The sequence below is a fragment of the Ovis canadensis genome, chromosome 15 (genome assembly GCF_042477335.2).
Source record: "Ovis canadensis isolate MfBH-ARS-UI-01 breed Bighorn chromosome 15, ARS-UI_OviCan_v2, whole genome shotgun sequence".
Lineage (NCBI taxonomy): Eukaryota > Metazoa > Chordata > Mammalia > Artiodactyla > Bovidae > Ovis > Ovis canadensis.
Genome location: NC_091259.1, coordinates 17,130,431 through 17,150,606, shown reverse-complemented (window position 1 = coordinate 17,150,606; position 20,176 = coordinate 17,130,431). Strand labels below are relative to the sequence as shown.

The 20,176-nt window shown below is 35.8% G+C and overlaps 1 protein-coding gene across 1 annotated transcript in view; it reads left to right on the top strand.

Moving 5' to 3' along the window:
• Nucleotides 1-3,379: 3,379 nt before the first annotated feature.
• CNTN5 (contactin 5) overlaps nt 3,380-20,176 on the top strand; it is a 642,146-nt gene continuing 625,349 nt past the window's right edge. The window contains exon 1 of the mRNA XM_069553671.2: nt 3,380-3,671. Coding sequence (XP_069409772.2) covers nt 3,380-3,671 — 292 coding nt within the window. The remainder of the gene's footprint in view (nt 3,672-20,176) is intronic.

Below are 20,176 nucleotides of genomic sequence, written 5' to 3'. Positions count from 1 at the left end.
TACAGATGATCCCCTCAGCTCTCACTAATCTTTGTCTCTTTTACAGTTTTAGGCTTTTGCATAGCCTTTTTTCTGTTTTAGCTTGATCCAAATGGCACTTCAGCCAGCATGATCTTTCTAAAATGTATGTTGTTCTCCAGATATTTCATCATTGGCCCTTTGTTTACTTATCCAGCCTTACCTCTTTTCTCATCTATGTTACTCTCATCCTAAGCTCCAGACTATTATAATCTACTAAGTGTGCCATTGTGCCTTTCTTTTTAGGTCTTCATGTACTCTCTCTTTTGTACAGAGTATCTTTTTTTTTTTCCCTACACAGAGTTTTGCTGAAATAATCACTAATGCACTTTCAGGGCTCACTTGGATAGCATTCCATCTGAAAATCATATTCTGATGTTTATAGGTTGAATGCAAGGATTCTCCAGCTGTGGATTAAAGTCCATAGATTCCTGAATTTGCATTTTCCTCACAGTGAATTAAAGTTGCGCACACAGTTACCTTTATTCTCCACTATATAATATGCTTCTTAAAGGCTGATGCAATTCAATTTTCCCTCAGAATCCATGGGAGATTGTTTGGACCCCTGAAGATACCAAGATCTGAGAATTCTCAAGTCTCTTGTATAAAATGAATTAGTATTTGCGTATAACCCACACACATCCTCCTGAACCCTTTAAAACAACTCTGCTGCTGCTAAGTCGCTTCAGTCATGTCTGACTCTGCGTGACCCCATAGACGGCAGCCCACCAGGCTCCTCCGTCCCTGGGATTCTCCAGTCAAGAACACTGGAGTGGGTTGCCATTTCCTTCTCCATAAAACAACTCTAGCTAATGTATAATAACTACTTCAATGTAAATAGTTGTGCAGAAAATTCAAGTTTTGCTTTTTGGAACTTCATGGAAGTTTTTTTTCCTTGAATATTTTCAATTTGTAGTTGATTGAATCTGGGGCTATAAAAGGCCAACAATATTTGTTCACCCTTGTACTCATAGCATTTATCCCCTACCAAGTTCTCATTATATGCTTTTTGAATACATGAATGAATGAATAAATTGTTAGATTTCTAGTAGCAGCTTTGGATTTACTTTAATTGATGAAAAAGTAATTTTCACTGCAACAGATGCAACTGATTACATAACAAATGAAGTCCTGCTGTGAAGCACAACAGCCAAATCCTAATTTGGCTCATCTCTATTTACATGAAGTATCATAAGCCAATTACTGTACCACTTGGACAGTATGCATTTTATATGTGTGTGAGTATATATATGTATATATCTATATATACATATATGTGTATATATTTTTATAGTCATGATAATGATCCTGGCTTGCTTGAATTTCATTATGACCTTTCTGCTTTTCCATTAATTATCTTTATCTAATTTTAAGAACTATAAACTGCATTCTCATACTCCATTTTAATTTTTAACACTTGCATGGGATTTTTTTTTTTCTTTTTATATATGAACAAGTTAGGCAGCTAAAACACAAAGCAACAAGACTGCACAGAAGAATGAATACGTTCAGAGACTTCAATTACAAACTACCTTAAAGGAAAACTCATTCTCTTTTCATTACCTTATACCTCTAGGTGCCAAAACTTGCATTTAATTTCAGGTTTTAAAGGAGATTTTATGTCTACCCATAATCTGTCCTCATACAGTTTACCCAGGAGAGCTTAGCTATTTTCAGTTAAAATTGATCCACCTTTACCAGACTTGTGGTTGAACACAAAGACTAAAAGACATCAATCTGTTAACAGCTCTTGATGGGATTGGACTATACCTGTTGTGTTCATTTTAAAGGGCGGAGTACATCTAAAAATACATCTTTTTGAGTTTCAGAGAAATCATATTTACAATTTCACAGAAGGGAAAATGTTAAATTTAATTTGATGCTTAACACTTAAAGTGTTACTTTCGAATCACAGTAATGCTTCATGCGTTCCAAATTATCTCTATAAGACAGGATAATGATTCTAAATAATCAGAATTGTAAGAACTTGCTCACAAATATAAAATTTTACCCAAAATAAATTATCATCCATTAAGTTGAAATGTCAAATACCCTGAACAAAAATGTCTGACTCATAAAAGTATTTCCAAGGTCAATATTAGGCATAGAAAAAGTCCAATTCCTATTTTTTTTTAATAATTCAACATAATTAGTTTGTGTTTTTAAACATCTGATCTACATATGAAACTGACTTCCCTGTGGTCAGGGAGAAGAGTTAGTACAGTCTACTTCAGACACTATGCATATCTTTTCTAAGGAAAAGCCTCAGAAATTAAATATGAGAAATGTTGATAATATCATGGTATGCATTATACATAACAGATTCTACAAAAAAATCTGTTTTTCTTTTTTTACATTTCATAGTGAATTTGACTACTTTTCAAAAATGTGAAGCATAACTTACCCTCTAAGCCACCTAAGTCTGTCTCATAGCTTACAGTCTAGTCAAAATATATATACTTCATTAGACATATTTTCTACCATATGGTAAATTTTAGGTGATGAAGATCCAATCTATATTTGTGGAATGTAGTTGATAATACTTTTTCCCTTAATTTTAAATAATAAAGAAGGAACTTATTTCATATGTGAGGATGGATATTTTAGATTAAGGCCAAATATTACTGACAAAGAAAATACACAAATTATTTGAATCAGTTCTAATGAGATGGATGAAACTGGAGCCAATTATTCAGAGTGAAGTAAGTCAGAAAGAAAAACATCAATACAGTATACTAACACATATATATGGAATTTAGAAAGATGGCAATGATGACCCTGTATGCAAGACAGCAAAAAAGACACAGATGTGTATAGCGGACTTTGGGACTCAGAGGGAGAGGGAGAGGGTGGGATGATTTGGGAGAATGGCACTGAAACATGTATACTATCATGTAAGAATTGAATCACCAGTCTATGTCTGATGCAGGATACAGCATGCTTGGGGCTGGTGCATGGGGATGATCCAGAGGGATGTTGTGGGGAGGGAGGTGGGAGGGGGGTTCATGTTCGGGATCGCATGTACACCCGTGGTGGATTCATGTCAATGTATGGCGAAACCAATACAGTATTGTAAAGTAAAATAAAGTAAAAATAAAAATTAAAAAAAAAAGAAAATACACAAATGGAAATTTGAATGGATTCCTTCCTTCCTTTTTTCTTTTTCCTTTCTCCTTTTCTTCCCTTTTATTTCATTATTTTCATTCATCCCTCATGTCTCTTCTTTCTTTCTTGCAAGACATCAATGTTATAAATACTAGAATTTTCAGAAAGTACTCTAAAATCTGCTTGTAAAATTTTACTTTTTACAGCTCCCACCGTAGTTTCCATTTAATTTCATCTCTAAGGAAGATTTTCAGCAATGTCTTCAGAAGAAAAGTTTTTATTAAAGTCTTCTAAGCATTCACTTTATTATTATCATTCTTTTACAGAATATTCTGGAGCTCTTCTTGGCCTCCCTACTTCATATGCTGCTTTGCAAAGAATTAAGAAGAGTTCCTTTTCATCCCTGTATGGTTCAAGGACTAGACCACGATACAGCAGCCCTTCATTAGGAACGCTGAGTGTTTCTTCACCGAGCTGGCGAGGGGCAGCTCAACATTATTATTCCCCCATCAATCTTTATCATCCCTCAGATGCCTTCAAACAAGATGGTAAGTGTCCAAAGGAAAATTACACCTGTTGGAGTTAAGCAGGGAAAAAAGAATTTATTCAAGACTATTAAAATACAAGTTAAGCCTATTGCGATAGAGGAGAGAGGTTAAACTCAATTCTGAAACAGCAGTGAGTTTTTAAGATCTGGATATGTGGAGGACATTAAAGAAGACTTTGGCCACTGTGACTAGGTCATCTATGATAATCGGTGCTTCTTAAAGTTAACCTCTTACCATCCATAGAGACTGGAAAATAGGGAGTCTCTGTTTCCTGATGACTACATTAAAAAAAAAAGTCTCCCAATTTCTTGAAAAAGACATTTTTAGGTTTTAAAACTGGTAAGAGACTGGGCAACGGTCTACATTTCATGGAAGCAAAGAAATAATTTATAATTTCAGAATTTCTGAAGTAAATTCTCTAAGAAAATGGAGGTTAGGGGACCATAGTCAGAAGGAAACCAGTCAAAAGTTTAGTGAACCTGAAGAAAATGTTAGTCGTCTTGTTAGTGAAAGTGTTAGTCACTCCCCTGGACTGTAGCCTTCCAGGCTTCCCTATCCATGGAATTCTCCAGACAGGAATACTAAAGTAGCCATTCCCTTCTCCAGGTCTCCTGCAGTACAAGTAGTTTTTTTAATTTTTTTACCATCTGAGCCACCAAGGAAGCCCAAAGTCAGCTTGGTCATAAGTTAGAGTTATGTTCCATGCATCTTTCAGTTTTTCCCCCCATATATTTAATTATACTTGTTTCCATTTCTGATTTAGAATTAGTATCAGTACAGTCACTCAGTTGTGTCCAACTCTTTGTGGTCCCATGGACTACAGCATGCCAGGCTTCCCTGTCCATCACCAACACCTGGAGTTTACTCAAACTCATGTCCACGGAGTCGGTGATGACATCCACCATCTCATCCTCTGTTGTCCCCTTCTCTTCCTGCCTTCAATCTTTCCCAGCATCACGGTCTTTTCAAATGAGTCAGTCCTTCACATCAGGTGGCCAAAGTATTGCTCAGCATCAGTCCTTCCAATGAATATTCAGGACTGATTTCCTTTAGGATTGACTGGTCTGATTTCCTTGCAGTCCAAGGACTCTGAAGAGTCTTTTGCAAGACTACAGCTCAAAAGCATCAATTCTTCAGTGCTCAGTTTTCTTTATAGTCCAACTCTCATATCCATACATGACTATTGGAATATATTTATATTATATTGTAATATATAAAAATATTATATATGTATATTACATAAACACATTTATATGCTGAAAGCAAAATATAACACTTGGAAGGACAATCTGATAATGAATATCAAAAGCATCAATACAGTCATATCCTTCTGTCTCATATTTTATTTCTAGAAATGTGCTTCACATAAGGAAGTAATAAACATTGTACACAGAGATATAAGTATACACAGCATTATTTATGAGTAGAAAATAAGAAATAATTTAAACATCCAACACAAGATAGTTAAATAAAGGATGACTATGTGGAGAAGGCAATGGCACCCCACTCTAGTACTCTTGCCCGGAGAATCCTGTAGACAGAGGAGCCTGGTGGGCTGCAGTCCATGGGGTCGCTGAGAGTCAGACACGACTGAGCGACTTCACTTTCACTTTTCATTTTCATGCATTGGAGAAGGAAATGGCAACCCACTCCAGTGTTCGTGCCTGGAGAATCCCAGGGATGGGGGAGCCTGGTGGGCTGCCATCTATGGGGTTGCACAGAGTCAGACACGATTGAAGCGGCTTAACAGTAGCAGCAGCATGCAGCTATTAATATTATGGTTTGAACAACATTTTCTAAATGTTCTCTTTGTTAATTTGGGGTATACCAACAAAACATTACAAGGTTAGTTAACAGAGATAAGCACTACTATTTGATTATTACTAGCTTCTCTACCAGATTTTTTTGCATAGCTTATATCAGTAATACTCTCAACAAACATATGAAGTGGGTGTTATTACTGTCTTCTTTGGAAGTGGAAACTCAGAAGACATATAAGTATCTTTGACAAGGTCACATTTCTAATAAGTAACCAATATAATTTTAAGTCTAATACACTTTGGGCTATATTTCAATTATGACTGATAAAGGGCTAAACATTTTGAGAAACACCTTGCAAGAACTAAACCACTTGGAAAAATCCTCGGAATGTCAAATTAGGTTGTGGTATTAAGCCCAGGCAAACAGACTCATGCCTTATGATTATGCCAGTTGTTGCCATGTGGACTGTCATTTTATAGTGTTGTCATTTAAATTTTACTTAGGCGTGGTGTTAGTTCCTTAAAATGTTTTATTTTTCAGTGTACTTATAAGCTTTAAGCTTTCATAATATGTTCTGTGGGAAAAAAATCAATAGGATTAGGAGATAACTCACAGTTTCAGTGAAAATAGTTGCAAAAGGCACACCTGATAAATGACTGCTATTGAAAATGCACAAAATACTTTTTAAAATCAACATAAGAACTCAACAACATGAGTTAAAGTGGCCAAAAAGACCTTAACAGACTTGTCATCAATGAAGATATGCAGATGGAAAATAATTATATGAAAAACTACACCACATCCTATGTCATCGAGGAAATGAAAATCAAAACAACAATGAGATACCATTACACACTTATTAGAATGACTGGAATCGAGAACACTGAAAACACCAAATACTGTTGAGGATTTGGAGCAACAGGAATACTTGTATCTTGCTAATGGGAACTAGAAAAATGTACAGTCTTTGGAAGAGAGTTTGGAAGTTTCTTGTAAAACTAAACATGCTCATTACATGGGAGAGATGGATAAGCAGAGTATAGAAGATTTTTAGGGCAGTGAAAATACTCTGAATGTTATCATAGTGATGAATATATGTCCTTATACATTTATCCAAATCTATAGAATGTACAACACCAAGAGTGAACCCTAACATAAACTACAACTTTTGCTGATTATTATGTGTAAATGTAGGTTCATCTTTGGTCAAAATGTAGCATTCTGGTGAGTGATGTTGATAATGGGAGAGAGTATGCATGTGTGAGGATGAGATAGGAGAACCCTTCCTCTTAATTTTGCTGTAATCCTAAAACTGCTCTAAAATGAATTATTATTTTTTTTAAATCCAGTGCTTTAATTCGAATGCCATATTCCTCAGGTAGAAATGTGTTGGAATTTGTGTTATTAAGGCAAGACTGATCACTGTGGGATACTCTTGTATTTGTTATAATTTAGCACCAGTTAGTGTTCTGTTCCTTTATTCTTTTATTCCAAATATACTTCAGTGTGGCTTGCAGTGATATATAAAATAGAACTAAAAAAATATGAATTAAAACACATGAAAGTAAGGAACACATGAAACTTCAGGACATAAAATGGAGCTGAGTTTGAAACTAATTCAGAGTATCTACTGTAAATGTCTATAAATCTGTCATAGGTTAGTCCCATTTGGGGTAATTAGTTAAACAAAAAGAAACTTTGGTCAGCTACATATTTCCCACTGGCTTAAGGACTAAAATGAAATAAAGAGTAGAAATGCAGCTATTTCCAACACTAAGATTAGACAAATTTTCTTAAGGGCCCTCATTAACAACTTACTATTTGATGTAATGGTTAGTGACCAGACAATATTCTTGATGTATACATAACAATGAGTTTCATCTGCTCCAACAAAGATAGATGAAATTCAATTATCAATAATAAAATGGGAAGTAATTATCTAACATTGTGCTCTTTTAATCTTTAATGTGTATACAATCACTTGACAGCCTTGTCAAAATACACCCCCTTTCAATAGATCAGGAGTGAGGGCCATATAAGCTGCATTTATCAAACCTTCTAGGTGACGCTTATGCAGCTAGTCTGTGGACTATGCTCAGAGTAGCAAGGCTCTAGGCTGCAAACTAGTTTGATATAATTTAAGTCTTCTGTTGCTCTTGTTTGGTCTGTATTTAGAGGATCAGAAAGAATGGATATGCTGAATATTTTCCAAGTAATCTTCCATAACTGTTGTTTTCTCATCTGAGCATTTTAAAGATCTTGGCTAGATGTGACTTTGAGTTTGTTCTCTCTGATAACAGCCTGACATATGGCTTTTGTCAGGTAATTCCCTTTAACCTTAATAGAGAGTAAAGCTGGTGTTGACATGCTTTTGTGAAAAACAAGAAAACTAACAGAGCCTGAATAGAAAGTCATTCCATTCCTGCTCAAGTGAAGCCCAGAAGTACCCCAGATAGGGTTAAGATATTTCTGAGCAACATAAAAGTGTAGTTTGCAGAGCAATTTGGGAAAGCAATTCCACTTTGGTATATACCACCTGGAGTAACCCTCCCACACATGCACAAGAAAATATAAAAGTATGCTCACTGCAATATAAGTTTAAAAACAAAAAATTGGAAACAACCCACATGCCTATCAGAAGGGAAATGGATAATACATAAGTGATGTTTTTCATTCACTGAAAAATTAAAACTGTTAAAGACAAATATCTTTATACAGCAAAATAGATAAATTTCAAAATATAACATCTAGTGAACATGGAAATTTGCGGAATATCATATGCAATGTCACTTATGTAAAAAAGTAAGAATCAAAGAAATATATTGAGTTGGCCAAAAAGTTTATTCATGTTTTTCCAACTATCATATGTAAATTTTTAATGTATGAGCCTGAGACGGAAAGGGATTATAGTGCTTACCTCTGAGGACAATGGGAAAATGAGAGCAAGGAAATTGTACCAGGATATGGAAGAGAGATGACCTAACTGTGTGATATTTTATTTGTTAAAATATGAAATATGAAACAAATATGATGACTTATAGTAAGTAGACTATAAAATTGATCACAGTGATTCCTAGTTGCTGGTATTTATAAGGCGATCCCTTTTCTTTCACTGTGGGATGATGCTAGTAACCTTCTGGAGAATAGATTATGACTATATTTCTTCCAACACTGAGTTATAAAAGACTGACTTGCATCTGACTTCCATTCCAAAGAAGAAAGCTTAATCAGGACCTGAGTAGCAGATTCATGTTGATGTATGGCAAAACCAATACAATATTGTAAAGTAATTAACCTCCAATTAAAATAAATAAATTTATATTTAAAAAAAAACAAATCTTGACTGATTTTAGGATTGGCTGCCTAAAAAGAGTACTAACCTCTTGAGATGATCACAAGGTAACACAAGAAAATAAAATACATGAAACTTATAAAAAAAGAACCCTTAAAATCACAATATTGTAAGAAGAATACCCTGTAGAAAACATGGAAGGATGGTGAAGACATCCACAAAATAAAGAAAAGTTTTATGTTTATTATCTCAAAGTCTCTGTTTGTCGTGAAACTAGATGTGGTTTAACTTGTCCTCTGGCTCTGTGCCTTTCACCAGGTAGGACTTCAGCCTCATCTCAAGGCTCAGATAGGTATAGACCCACTTGTTAGCTCACTTACCTCACATATTGTTCGCAAGATTCAATTGCTCAGGGTTTTCGGAGCAAGTGCCTCAACTGCTCATTGGCTGTTGGCCAAAGGCCATTCTCAGGGGGCTTTTCCATAAGGTAGCTCACAGCGTTGGTAGCTGATTTCCCACAGCAGGAGCAGGGCAGAGCAAAAGAAGGCAAACAAGATGGCTACAGTAAAAGTATCACAGTGAGTCTCTGATTCTTGGTTGAGGTGAGGAAGTAGAGATAGGGAAATAAATAAAATTTGAGCTAGACTCAAGAAGGGGAGAAGAGAAACTGAGAGTGCCTAAAAGAGAGAATGCTGTTCATTTGAGCTGAGCAATCAGAGGAGTCCTCTAATTGTTCTTTCTGTTTCAATATGATACTGTTATTTTGGATAATTACAGTGATCACTTTAAATTATTCCAGTGAAATGTTCCATAGACCAAAGGACATTATCAAGTTTTAAAAAATAGAGTTGTAAATAGTTATTCTAAAGTAGTTGTTTGAATGCAAGGAATATCATTTAATTGATTTTAAAAACTGACTGTTTAAACTAGAAATGCTCATGGTAGTATAGGTTAATCAAAAGCCCTTATGAGTCAGGACCTCAACACCTGCAAAACATGTTCTTGTTTTGGATTTTGCAATGTAGACAAGGACTATCAATCACTGCTGATTTTATACCTGTTACTGCCATTATAATAGAACAACCAATAAGTTGGTCTTTGATTTTGTCTCTTTTTTGTTATTGTTGTGGTTTTAGTGGGAGTAAACATAACTAAGTGTAGGGTGCATTTTATTCTTCTATATGTGATCTGATAGATAAGATATTTTCTTGCTGGCAGAAGGATAGTCTGGATTAGGAACGATTCTGATTACAATGTTTAGGTTTTTATTGGTGAAGCCCATTCATGGGATTCAGAGAATACAAATGCAACCTCGTGGGAAAAAAACTGTGGTTCTTAAAAATTGTTGCTGTTTAGTCACTAACTTGTGTTCTACTTTTTGTAACTCCATGGACTGAAACACACCCAGCTTCCCTGTCCTTTACTATTTCCCAAAGTTTGCTCAAATTCATGTCCATTGAGTCAGTGATGTTATCCAACAATCTCATACTCTGTCACCCCCTTCTCCTTTTGCCTTCAATCTTTCCCAGCATCAGGGTCTTTACCAGTGAGTCAACTCTTTACATCAGGTGACCAAAATATTGGAGCTTCAGCTTCAGCATCAGTCCTTCCAATGAATATTCAGGGTTAATTGCCTTTAAGATTGACCCTTGCAGTCCAAGGGACTCTCAAGAATCTTCTCTAGCACAGCAATTCAAAAGCATCAGTTCTTTGGTGCTCAGCCTTCTTTATGGCCCAGCTCTCACATTTGTACATGATTACTTTAAAAACCATAGCTTTGACTATATAGGACTGTGTTGGCCCTGCTTTTTAATACATTGTCTAGGTTTGTCATAGCTTTCTTTCCAAGGAAAAAGTGTCTTTGCATTTCATGGCTACAGTCACCATTCACAGTGAATTTGAAGTCCAAGAAAATAAAATCTGTCACTGCTTCCATTTTTTCCCCTTCTATTTGCCATGAAGTGATGGGACTGAATGCCATGATCTTAGTTTTTTGAATGTTGAGTCAGCTTTTTCTCTATCCTCTTTAGCTGAAGCAAATTATTTTTTTTTGCTACATTTAAATATATAATTTTGGATCTTTTTAATTTCCTCAGTGATAAGTGCAACCTACAATTTATGTACCACTCTGACTCTATCCAGGTTTTGGAATTGCTACCATTGGCTTCTGACATCTTGGAGATTCCTGAAACTACCAAAATTGTTGCTTCATATCCTCAGTACCTTTGGCTCAATTTCATTGTTGATGTGACTTGTTTCCAGATTAGGTTTGGAACATGGGCAATGGCATCATGACTCAAAGTGCTCTCTGTGTTGACAATTTCCTGTTGTTTCTTCAAAATACACTTTGCTGGTATATTGTCTTGGAGATCAAATAGAACATTTAAATGATCTTTTATGAGAATAATAACTCCCTCTGGGCAAGGAACAGAGTATTTCCCTTGGATGATATATTCCTTGGTAAATCAGATCACTCCATTTTCTCTCGGTTTAAGACTATCTTTTTTTTTTTTTTTTTTTAGTTGAAGGATAATTTACATTACAATGTTGTGTTGCTTTCTGATGTATAACATGAATTAGCTGTAAGTATACATACATCCCCTCCCTCTTGATTCTCCCTAGCACTCCATTCCATCCAGCCCTAGCACAGAGGTGAGCTCTCTGCTTTATACAGCAGCTTCCCACTAGCTATTTTACATAAGATAGTGTATATAAGCCTTATGATTTCGTGACTATTCTTTGAAACTTTGATTTTATTGTTTTATTGTATTCTTAATTTTTGAGCTATTTTTTATTATCTTCTGTTACTATCCTTTTCTATCCAACTTAGTTACATGCCATTTGAGCAAAGACCATCTTGTATACTCCTCTTTTTTCTCTTTCAGAACTTAGAGCAGGGCAAGCTTAGTAAGAGATTAACAAATATTGTTTAATTAAGGATTCATCTACTTGAGGAATTTGAAATATGACTTTAGATTAAATTTCTAAACCATGACGGAATATTTACCTGAAAATTGTAAAACTAAATTACGTTTTTTGAATTGCAAATGAAAAGGAGAGGAAAACAATGTCTTCCATTTGTTGACAAGTAGCTAGTGATTTGACATCTTCTGAATGTTATATGGGATCAGTTCACTTCAATTATTCTCATGTGATAGCACCTCTGAATCATCTGACCTCTCTTTTATAGGTACATTAAAAGCGATGAAAAAATCTATTAGAATCAATTTATTGTATGTGCACCACATAATACTACTACCCATGAAACATTCATTATAATGCTTTTTCATAAATCATGTTCTTCAATTCTTAGAAATCCTTGAAAGTTTTATAATGACAGTTCACACTTGTTTAACTTTTATAAAGAAACAATTTCAATGTTAAAAGGCACCTTAAAGAAAGGTTTGGATATTCTCTTTAAGAATTTATCTTATATTCTCATATAGTGTGAAAAGTTTTTTCACATTCTAACTGTGTCATTATAAAATGCAATTTCTAACCAAACATTTCAAAATCTTTGGAAATTATCACATGAAATAGATTACTGATCATTAAAATTGAAATTGTTTTAATGGTATTGGACATGATATTTTGATATTTCTTCTTAGATTGTAAGAAGAAGAGCCTGCTGGGCTGCAGTCCATGGAATCAGACACGACTGTGAGACTAACTTGAGAAAAGTGGATTCAGAAGTAATTGTTCAAAAGAGGATATAAGTCTGAAAGACAAGTGTAGAATCTAGAAGTGAAGTGAAGTCACTCAGTCGTGTCTGACTCTTTGTGACCCCATGGACTGTAGCCCACCAGGCTCCTTGGTCCTTGGGATTTTCCAGGCATGAATACTGGAATGGGTTGCCATTCCCTTCTCCAGGGGATCTTCCTGATCCAGGGATCGGACCCAGGTTTCCCGCATTGTAAGCAGATGCTTTACTGTCTGAGCTACCAGGGAAGCCCCAATGGTAATGCTGGGAAAACTCAGGACACAATTGAAAACACATGAGCCAACCAAGAAGCAAGGCTTCCCTAGGGAACGTGGCTGTAAAAGTCTCACATAAGGTGATACTTAAAACATTTCTGGCAGGAAAAAAGTTTGTATCTGGATAGTTTATCGATAAGTGGTAGAAATTTCAAAAAGGATTAGAGTGGATGAAACGTCAGCTTGATCCTAAGACATGACTCAACAAGGAAACCAATGTCTCCATAAACAAAATGACATACCAGTGCTTCAGGAAGCTTCACTAACAGAAGAGCATGTGGACATCAGGGTCGCATTTCACAGTAGAGCTTCATCCTCCTATTTAGGCATCTCTGTCTAAAGACTACTGCCAATACCATGCTGACTAAGGATCTGGTTTATTGTTCTAGTCTGATTCTTTTTTTTTTAACCAGTGATTCATGCCATTTATTATTATTATTATTTATTTATTTTACTTTACAATATTGTATTGGTTTTGCCTCACATCAACATGAATCCGCCATGGGTGTACATGTGTTCCCAATCCCAAACCCCCCTGTCACCTACCCCCCACACCATCCCTCCGGGTCATCCCAGTGCACCAGCTCCAAGCATCCTGCACCCTGCATCAAACCTAGACAGGCGATTCATTTCTTATATGTTTCAATGCCATTCTCCCAAATCATCCCACCCTCTCCCTCTCCCACAGAGTCTAAAAGACTGTTCTATACATCTGTGTCTCTTTTGCTGTCTCACATACAGGGTTATCGTTACCATCTTTCTAAATTCCATATATATGCGTTAGTATATTGTATTGGTGTTTTTCTTTCTGGTTTACTTCACTCTGTATAATCGGCTCCAGTTTAGTCTGATTCTAAGAAGCAGTGATACTTCTACTTTAGAGGTGTTTTTAAAATTTGTGGAGTAGTTTTAATTGTCTTAGTTTTGAATCAAGTATGCTACTTTAGAGAGTTGAGACTAGGAGTGCTAAATTACCTATAATTATAAAGTATAAGCTTTTAAATGGAATGAAAATTCTCTAAAACTTTCTGCAGCAAGAATCTCTCTGTATTATAATATACACAAGGTATTTTGATATACAATGGATATGTCAGTGAAAAATATGTAAATTACAGCAAGATTATATTTCATTTTGTCAATAATAACAGAATTTGTTGACCATTTAGAAAATCACATCACCTAACACCAATAACACTGGCAACATGTGATTAATCTAAATTACATTTACATCAGTTTACATTTGTAGTTGCTGCATTCAAGGGGCTTTGTCAACAAAAGCAAGCTTTTCTTCTTTATGTCTACTATTACAATTGTTCTTGAGAATTTACATATTGAACTAAATATTATTTTATGAATATTATTTTATAATGTTACTTATTTTATATTTTCCTTTCATTAGACTAAAAATATATAAAGGTAGGTTAGACTACCCTTTAATTTATCAATAATAAGAGGAAAATTATAAAACAGTTATTAAAAGAATTTGAGAACCACTAGCCTAAAGATGGATGTGCAGCACTTTTTCTTAAATTCTATACTGCTTTTTGGACATGATGAGACCTAAAAAGATGGAGTGTTACTAAGACCTGGGAATAACAAAAGGGAAAAGGAGAAAGAGGAATGATTTATAAGTGTAATGCAAACATTTGGAATTTATGCTAGTCTACATAATTGCTTTCAAACCTAGCCCCTGGCTTCCAGTCAAAAGTAAGGCCATCTTGCCCCCAAAATTTGGATGATATAATCCTAAGAAAAAGCTATCTAGAGAAACTCAGGAGTTACTTTTCTCACATGTAAACTTTAACATTATAGTTAACTGTCATGAAGACCTATTACTTCCTTGGATGCAAACCTCTTGGGAGGAATATATACTTCCCTCAAAAACTGTCACCTACCCTTAATCTGCCATGTGACTGCCCTGCAGAGGACAAGATCAACAATTCATAGCACAAAATCAGTTCAAACGCCAAGACTAAAAATGCTATACATACACCAAAAGGTATGAAAGGATTCATTATTCACATCATGAAGCTTTCTGACAGGAGCAGGATAGGTTGGTCTGAAAATGGCTTGAGCATGGAATGGGAAGGAATGAGTGGCTCTAATTTTGTCATGCTGGGCTGTGGGACTGGGGTGAGTGTTCCTATGTAGGTTGAGTTTGCATGTTATGAACTCTCTTACTTGAGTCAAGGGAGGGATGAGTGTCATCTTTCCCTGAGGTGAGGCAAAAGGAAGAAAGTGGCTGGTGTGCCTTGAAAGTCATCATCAGTCAAATATCAAAAATGGAGTCAGACTTGACTACGTGACTGTACAGTGAAAGTCAACCATGTGAAAATACAAAATAAACACCATAACGTATATATAATATAAATGTCTAAATAATGACCCTGGACCATCTAGAAAGGTTATCAAAATAGGATTTATAAATAGAGACATGAGGTTAAAACCCACTTTCAGAATTTGGTCATGTTAAGAAGGACTGGGGCTCAAGGATTAAGTAGAAAGCCAGTTATAAAAACTGGAGCACTAAAACTGGTACCACTAGATACAAGGCTGAATGATTGAATATCTCCTTTCATAGACCATTGGCCTGAGAATATACTTAACTAAGTATAATTCAAAGGCTTTAACTAGGAAAGGAGAATATAAGTAAGGTTCTATAATCTAGTGATATATGCTTCAGTGACCACTGCTTCTTAATCAAACTGTGAAGCTTTAAAGTTATTTTTTTTTAAATGTAATATCAATCAAGACAAGGTAATTCTAGATGCTATAACAAATAACTTGACACAATATATGTTTCTTTTCCAGTCACATCCTGTTCCACTTGGTTGTTCAATACATTATTCTCTACGTGGAGAGTTTGGGAACCATGTAACATCTGTGATATCTTTTGGGACCCCACTGGTGCCTACTGCTTCTTTTGTTCTTGTTATTCAGTTGCTCAGTCGTGTCTGACTATGTGACCCCATCGACTGCAGCACTCCAAGCTTCCCTGTCTTTCACCATCTCCTAGAGCTTGCTCAAACTCATGTCTATCCATTCAGTGAGGTCATCCAACCATCTCATCCTCTGTCATCCCCTTCTCCTCCTTCCCTCAATCTTTTGCAGCATTAGGGTCTTTTCCAATGAGTTGGCTCCTTTACCTCTAGCTAATTGACAGGTGAAAAGGGGATGGATTTCACATATATTATTTCAGTCCAGAAACAAGTCACATTGGAGTCCCAGTACAATCATAAGAAAGGTTAAATAAAGTATTTCAATATTCTTAGGAAGAATAAATGGGATTAATGAACATCTAGCCAATTCCTGTCACACATGAATAGGCAAAATCTATCAAACATAATTGTGTGTTAATGGTGACATAAAAGTTCACCGTAGATGATCATTTGACATTGAGTATAAGTAGACAGTTAAAATATTCTTCTTCATTTATTAATTGATTATGATTAAAATGGTTCAGTTTTTTTTCATTATATTAAAACAAATTTGTTTTTTAATGAATTAAAATTTGAAGTTAAAAATATTTTGTTTAAATTTTTATTTTACATAACATTCTACCAGGGGAGCAGAAGATATTCTTGGTAGAGTCTTCATATTTTAATCTTAATGGTAATTTCCGTAAATTAAGTGTTATTGATGTGCTAATCAATTCAATTATAGTAAAATGTTAAGTAAACTGTATTTTAGAACAGAATTGAATCAAAAGATGTCATCATCTAGGACACAAACGTGTTTCTTACTTTAAGACACACTTCACTTTTAAGAATTGGCCCAGATGGTAAAAGAATATGCCTGCAATGCAGGAGACCCAGGTTTGATCCCTGGGTCACGAAGATCCCCTGAAAAGGGAGTGGCTACCCACACCAATATTCTTGCCTGGAGTATTGTATGAACAGAGGAGCCTGGCAGGCTACAGTCCATGGGGTCTCATAGAGTCAGACATGACTGAGTGACGAACATATAACAACAAAACAGTAATTGGTTAAGTCTTCATACATTTCTAAAAGAGATGAAGTTATGATTGGATAAATTCCAAGGGATTATTAGAATGGAAAGATTATCCCTCTAACTCTAAAACTTTCAGTTCAGTTCAGTTCAGTTCAGTTCAGTCGCTCAGTCATGTCTGACTCCTTGTGACCACCACATGAATCACAGAACGCCAGGCCTCCCTGTCCATCACCAACTCCTGGAGTTCACTCAAACTCATGTCCATCGAGGCTCAATAATACTTAAATCAAGAATTTTAATTCTCCCAAGTATGATTACTTGCAAATGATATTTTTATTCTTTATTTTCCTGGGAAGTTCATAGCTTTCATAGCTATGGCTTGTCTTAAACACATTTGTCTGTCAATAATATGGAAAGATGAAAATAGCTAGTTAATTATCTATTATTTTGTAAAAATTACCTCAAAATTTAGCAAATTGAAACAATAATTATTCATTTTCTCACAGAGACTGTGGGTATGGAATCTAGTGGTAGTTCAGGTAGGTAGTTCTGGCTTAAGCTCTCTCATGAGATGAGATATCAGTCAAGGTGTTGATTGCAGCTGCATTCACCTTTGAAGGATTGACTGATGAAGTTCTACTTCAAACCACACTCATGTGGTTAGTAGAACTCAGTTTCTTTTTGGTTGTTGGCCAGGCCAGATATTTCAGTTTGTCATATGTGGATTCCTCCATAACCTGAACAAAATCTGTGTTTTCAACTTTTTCGACAACTGTCTTCCTCCGAGGAAGCAACTGACATTGTATGGACAGTTTAAAGAACATATAAATAGAGTCAAAGTACATATGACAAGATAACAGAAACTGATAAGAAGCAATTCTCAGAGTGAAGGAAACAAATGAAAAAGACAAATAAAACCATTAAAGAGTTGAAAGCATCATTATTGGTAATATAGAAGCAACTGAAAAGATAAGAGCAGAGCAAACAAATTTGGAAAGTCAAAGAAATAGGAAAATGATAAAATACAAACTTGTTAGAGGGGGTTTCTGTGGTGGTCCGCTGGTTAAGAATTTACCTTCCAGTGCAGGGGGCATGAGATTGATTCCTGGTCAGGGAGCTGAGATCCCACATGCCTCGTGGCTAAAATACCAGAACATGAAAAAAAAACAATGGCAGCAGTATTGCAACAATTAAAGTCTTTAAAAATGACCTACATCAAAAATTTTAAAAATACTTGATAAAAAAACTTCTTACAGAGCTGATTGAGCAGACATTTTTTAAAAAGCCCATGTATGCCTAAATGGTATGAAGAGGATGAAGCAAATGAAGAAGAAATCTTCCAGAAAAATGAAGTCTTATGAGGGAAGAAAAGATGGTGGAGTAAGAATACATGGAGCTCAACTTCTCCAACAAATACACATAAAGTAATTGATCTATATGTGGAACAATCTTCACTGAAAAAGAACTGGAAACTGGCAAGACTCCTGTACAAGTAAGAATTTAAGAAGATACACATGCAATTGAGTAGGAAGGAAAGAAAAGCAATTGAGTCAAAACCTATGCCCCCGGGAAAGGGACTCAGAGGACAAGGAAGATTATAGAAGTAGATACCCGCCCTGGGGAGTGAGTGACTGAAGCCACAGACAGGGTGTCCCATTGCTGGAGTCTCACACAGAATAGACAAGTCTCCTTGGCTGGATGGAATATGTTTGGATGAGATAGAAAGTCTGGAAAATCTTGCAGTACATTTATGAGGGGTCTATACATTCTAAATAGCCCCAAGGCAGGAGGCAGAGTTGTCTGCTGTTGTGGCTGCGGGTTTCCCACAGCCAAGCACTGTATGGTGAACACCACAGTCAAAGTCAAGTAAATGCTCTGACCCCACTCTCTCCATGGCACAGCACAGCTCTAGATCTGGAGCAGACCAGCCTGGAGGAAGGACACCATGAGGGGATGCAGAAGTTACCTAGTCCTGGGGCATAGCCCAGGGAGGGTGGCCCAAGCCTAGAATGCATTCCTCAAGCCATGTTCCCAAAGCTTCCTAAGCCCTGACAGTGACAGCTCCACCAAAGCTAATTCCCCATCATGTGCTTAGAGTCCATGTGGGTCCTGCCACCCCTGTGAAATGACTCCACAACACTGAGAGGTTAATGGAGGCAGCAGAGGAGGGGACAGTGATCAGCTGTGAGAAACAGAGCTCACACCCAAGGCTGCACCTGATCAGAGCCACAACTGCCTACACAGGCAGCAGTTGAAGCTCACTTTCTTTAGCTCCCCTCTTCTTCTGGGGCAAAGAACCTGGTTTGGGGAGGGAAAAAATATATACACTTAAAGAGAATAGAGCCGCTTTGAACCCAATCCTCAGGGCTTCTGTTCCAGCAACTTGGGGTCATATCCTACACTTGACACTGAGGTATGAGGAAATCCTACCTCATACTCAGTGCCAGCTTTAGCTCCTCCATCTCCAGTCTCATTCCTACCAAGGTGATACCTACCAGCACACCTAAGGAAAGATGTGACTGTCATCCACTTCACACCAGAACTCCTACCAAAGGCATTAGATACACCCAGTTTGCGTAGGGAGGTTCTCACATAAAAAAATATCACTTTAAGACTGTAATAGGCAATTGTTTTAGTTAAATTCAATGAGCCAGAGAATATTAAGTAAAATAAAAATTCAGAGGAACTATCCTTAATGGAAAGAACAAGAGAATATTCCAGAAAAACAAATAAACAGAAGTTATCAGATAAAAAACTCAAAATGTTGGTACTAAAAATATTAACTGAATTAGAAAAAATATTTGATCTTAACTACCGAACATTTTAATAAGGAACTAGAAAATATAAAAAAGACCCAATCAAAAATAAATAATTCAATAGAAAAAACACAAAACATACTAGAAGTGATGAGTAGCAGACTAAATGACAGAGAAGAATAAGTTATCTAGAAGATAAAATAATAAAATCATCCAAATAGAACATGAAAAATAAAATAAATTTTATAAAATAAAAGCAACTGAAGAGATTTCTGATCCAAATAAACAACATAAGAAATGAAAGAGGGGTAATACTAACTGATATCACAGAGCTACAAAAGAAAAAAATAATCACAAGAATATTGTGAATAGTTATATGTCAACCAGCTGGACAACTTAGAGGAAATGAACAAAATTTTAGAAAGATACAAACCACCAAGATAGAATCAAGAAAAAAGAGACTTCTTGAATAGATTGATCACTAATACTGAAAATAATTTTGTGAATGTAATTAAAAAAAAAAAGGAGCAAATAAAGCTACAGGATTGGATGGTTTTACATGGGAACACTATTAAACATGTACAGAACTAAACCTATCCTTCTCAATCTGTTTCCAAGATGGAAGAAGATGGAACACTCCAAGATTCATCCTATGAGACTGCAACTATCATGATACCAAAACCAGACAATAATTACAAAAAAAAAAAGAAACGTATAAGCCAATATCTTTGATGAATATACATATAAAATGCCCAACAAAATATCAGCAA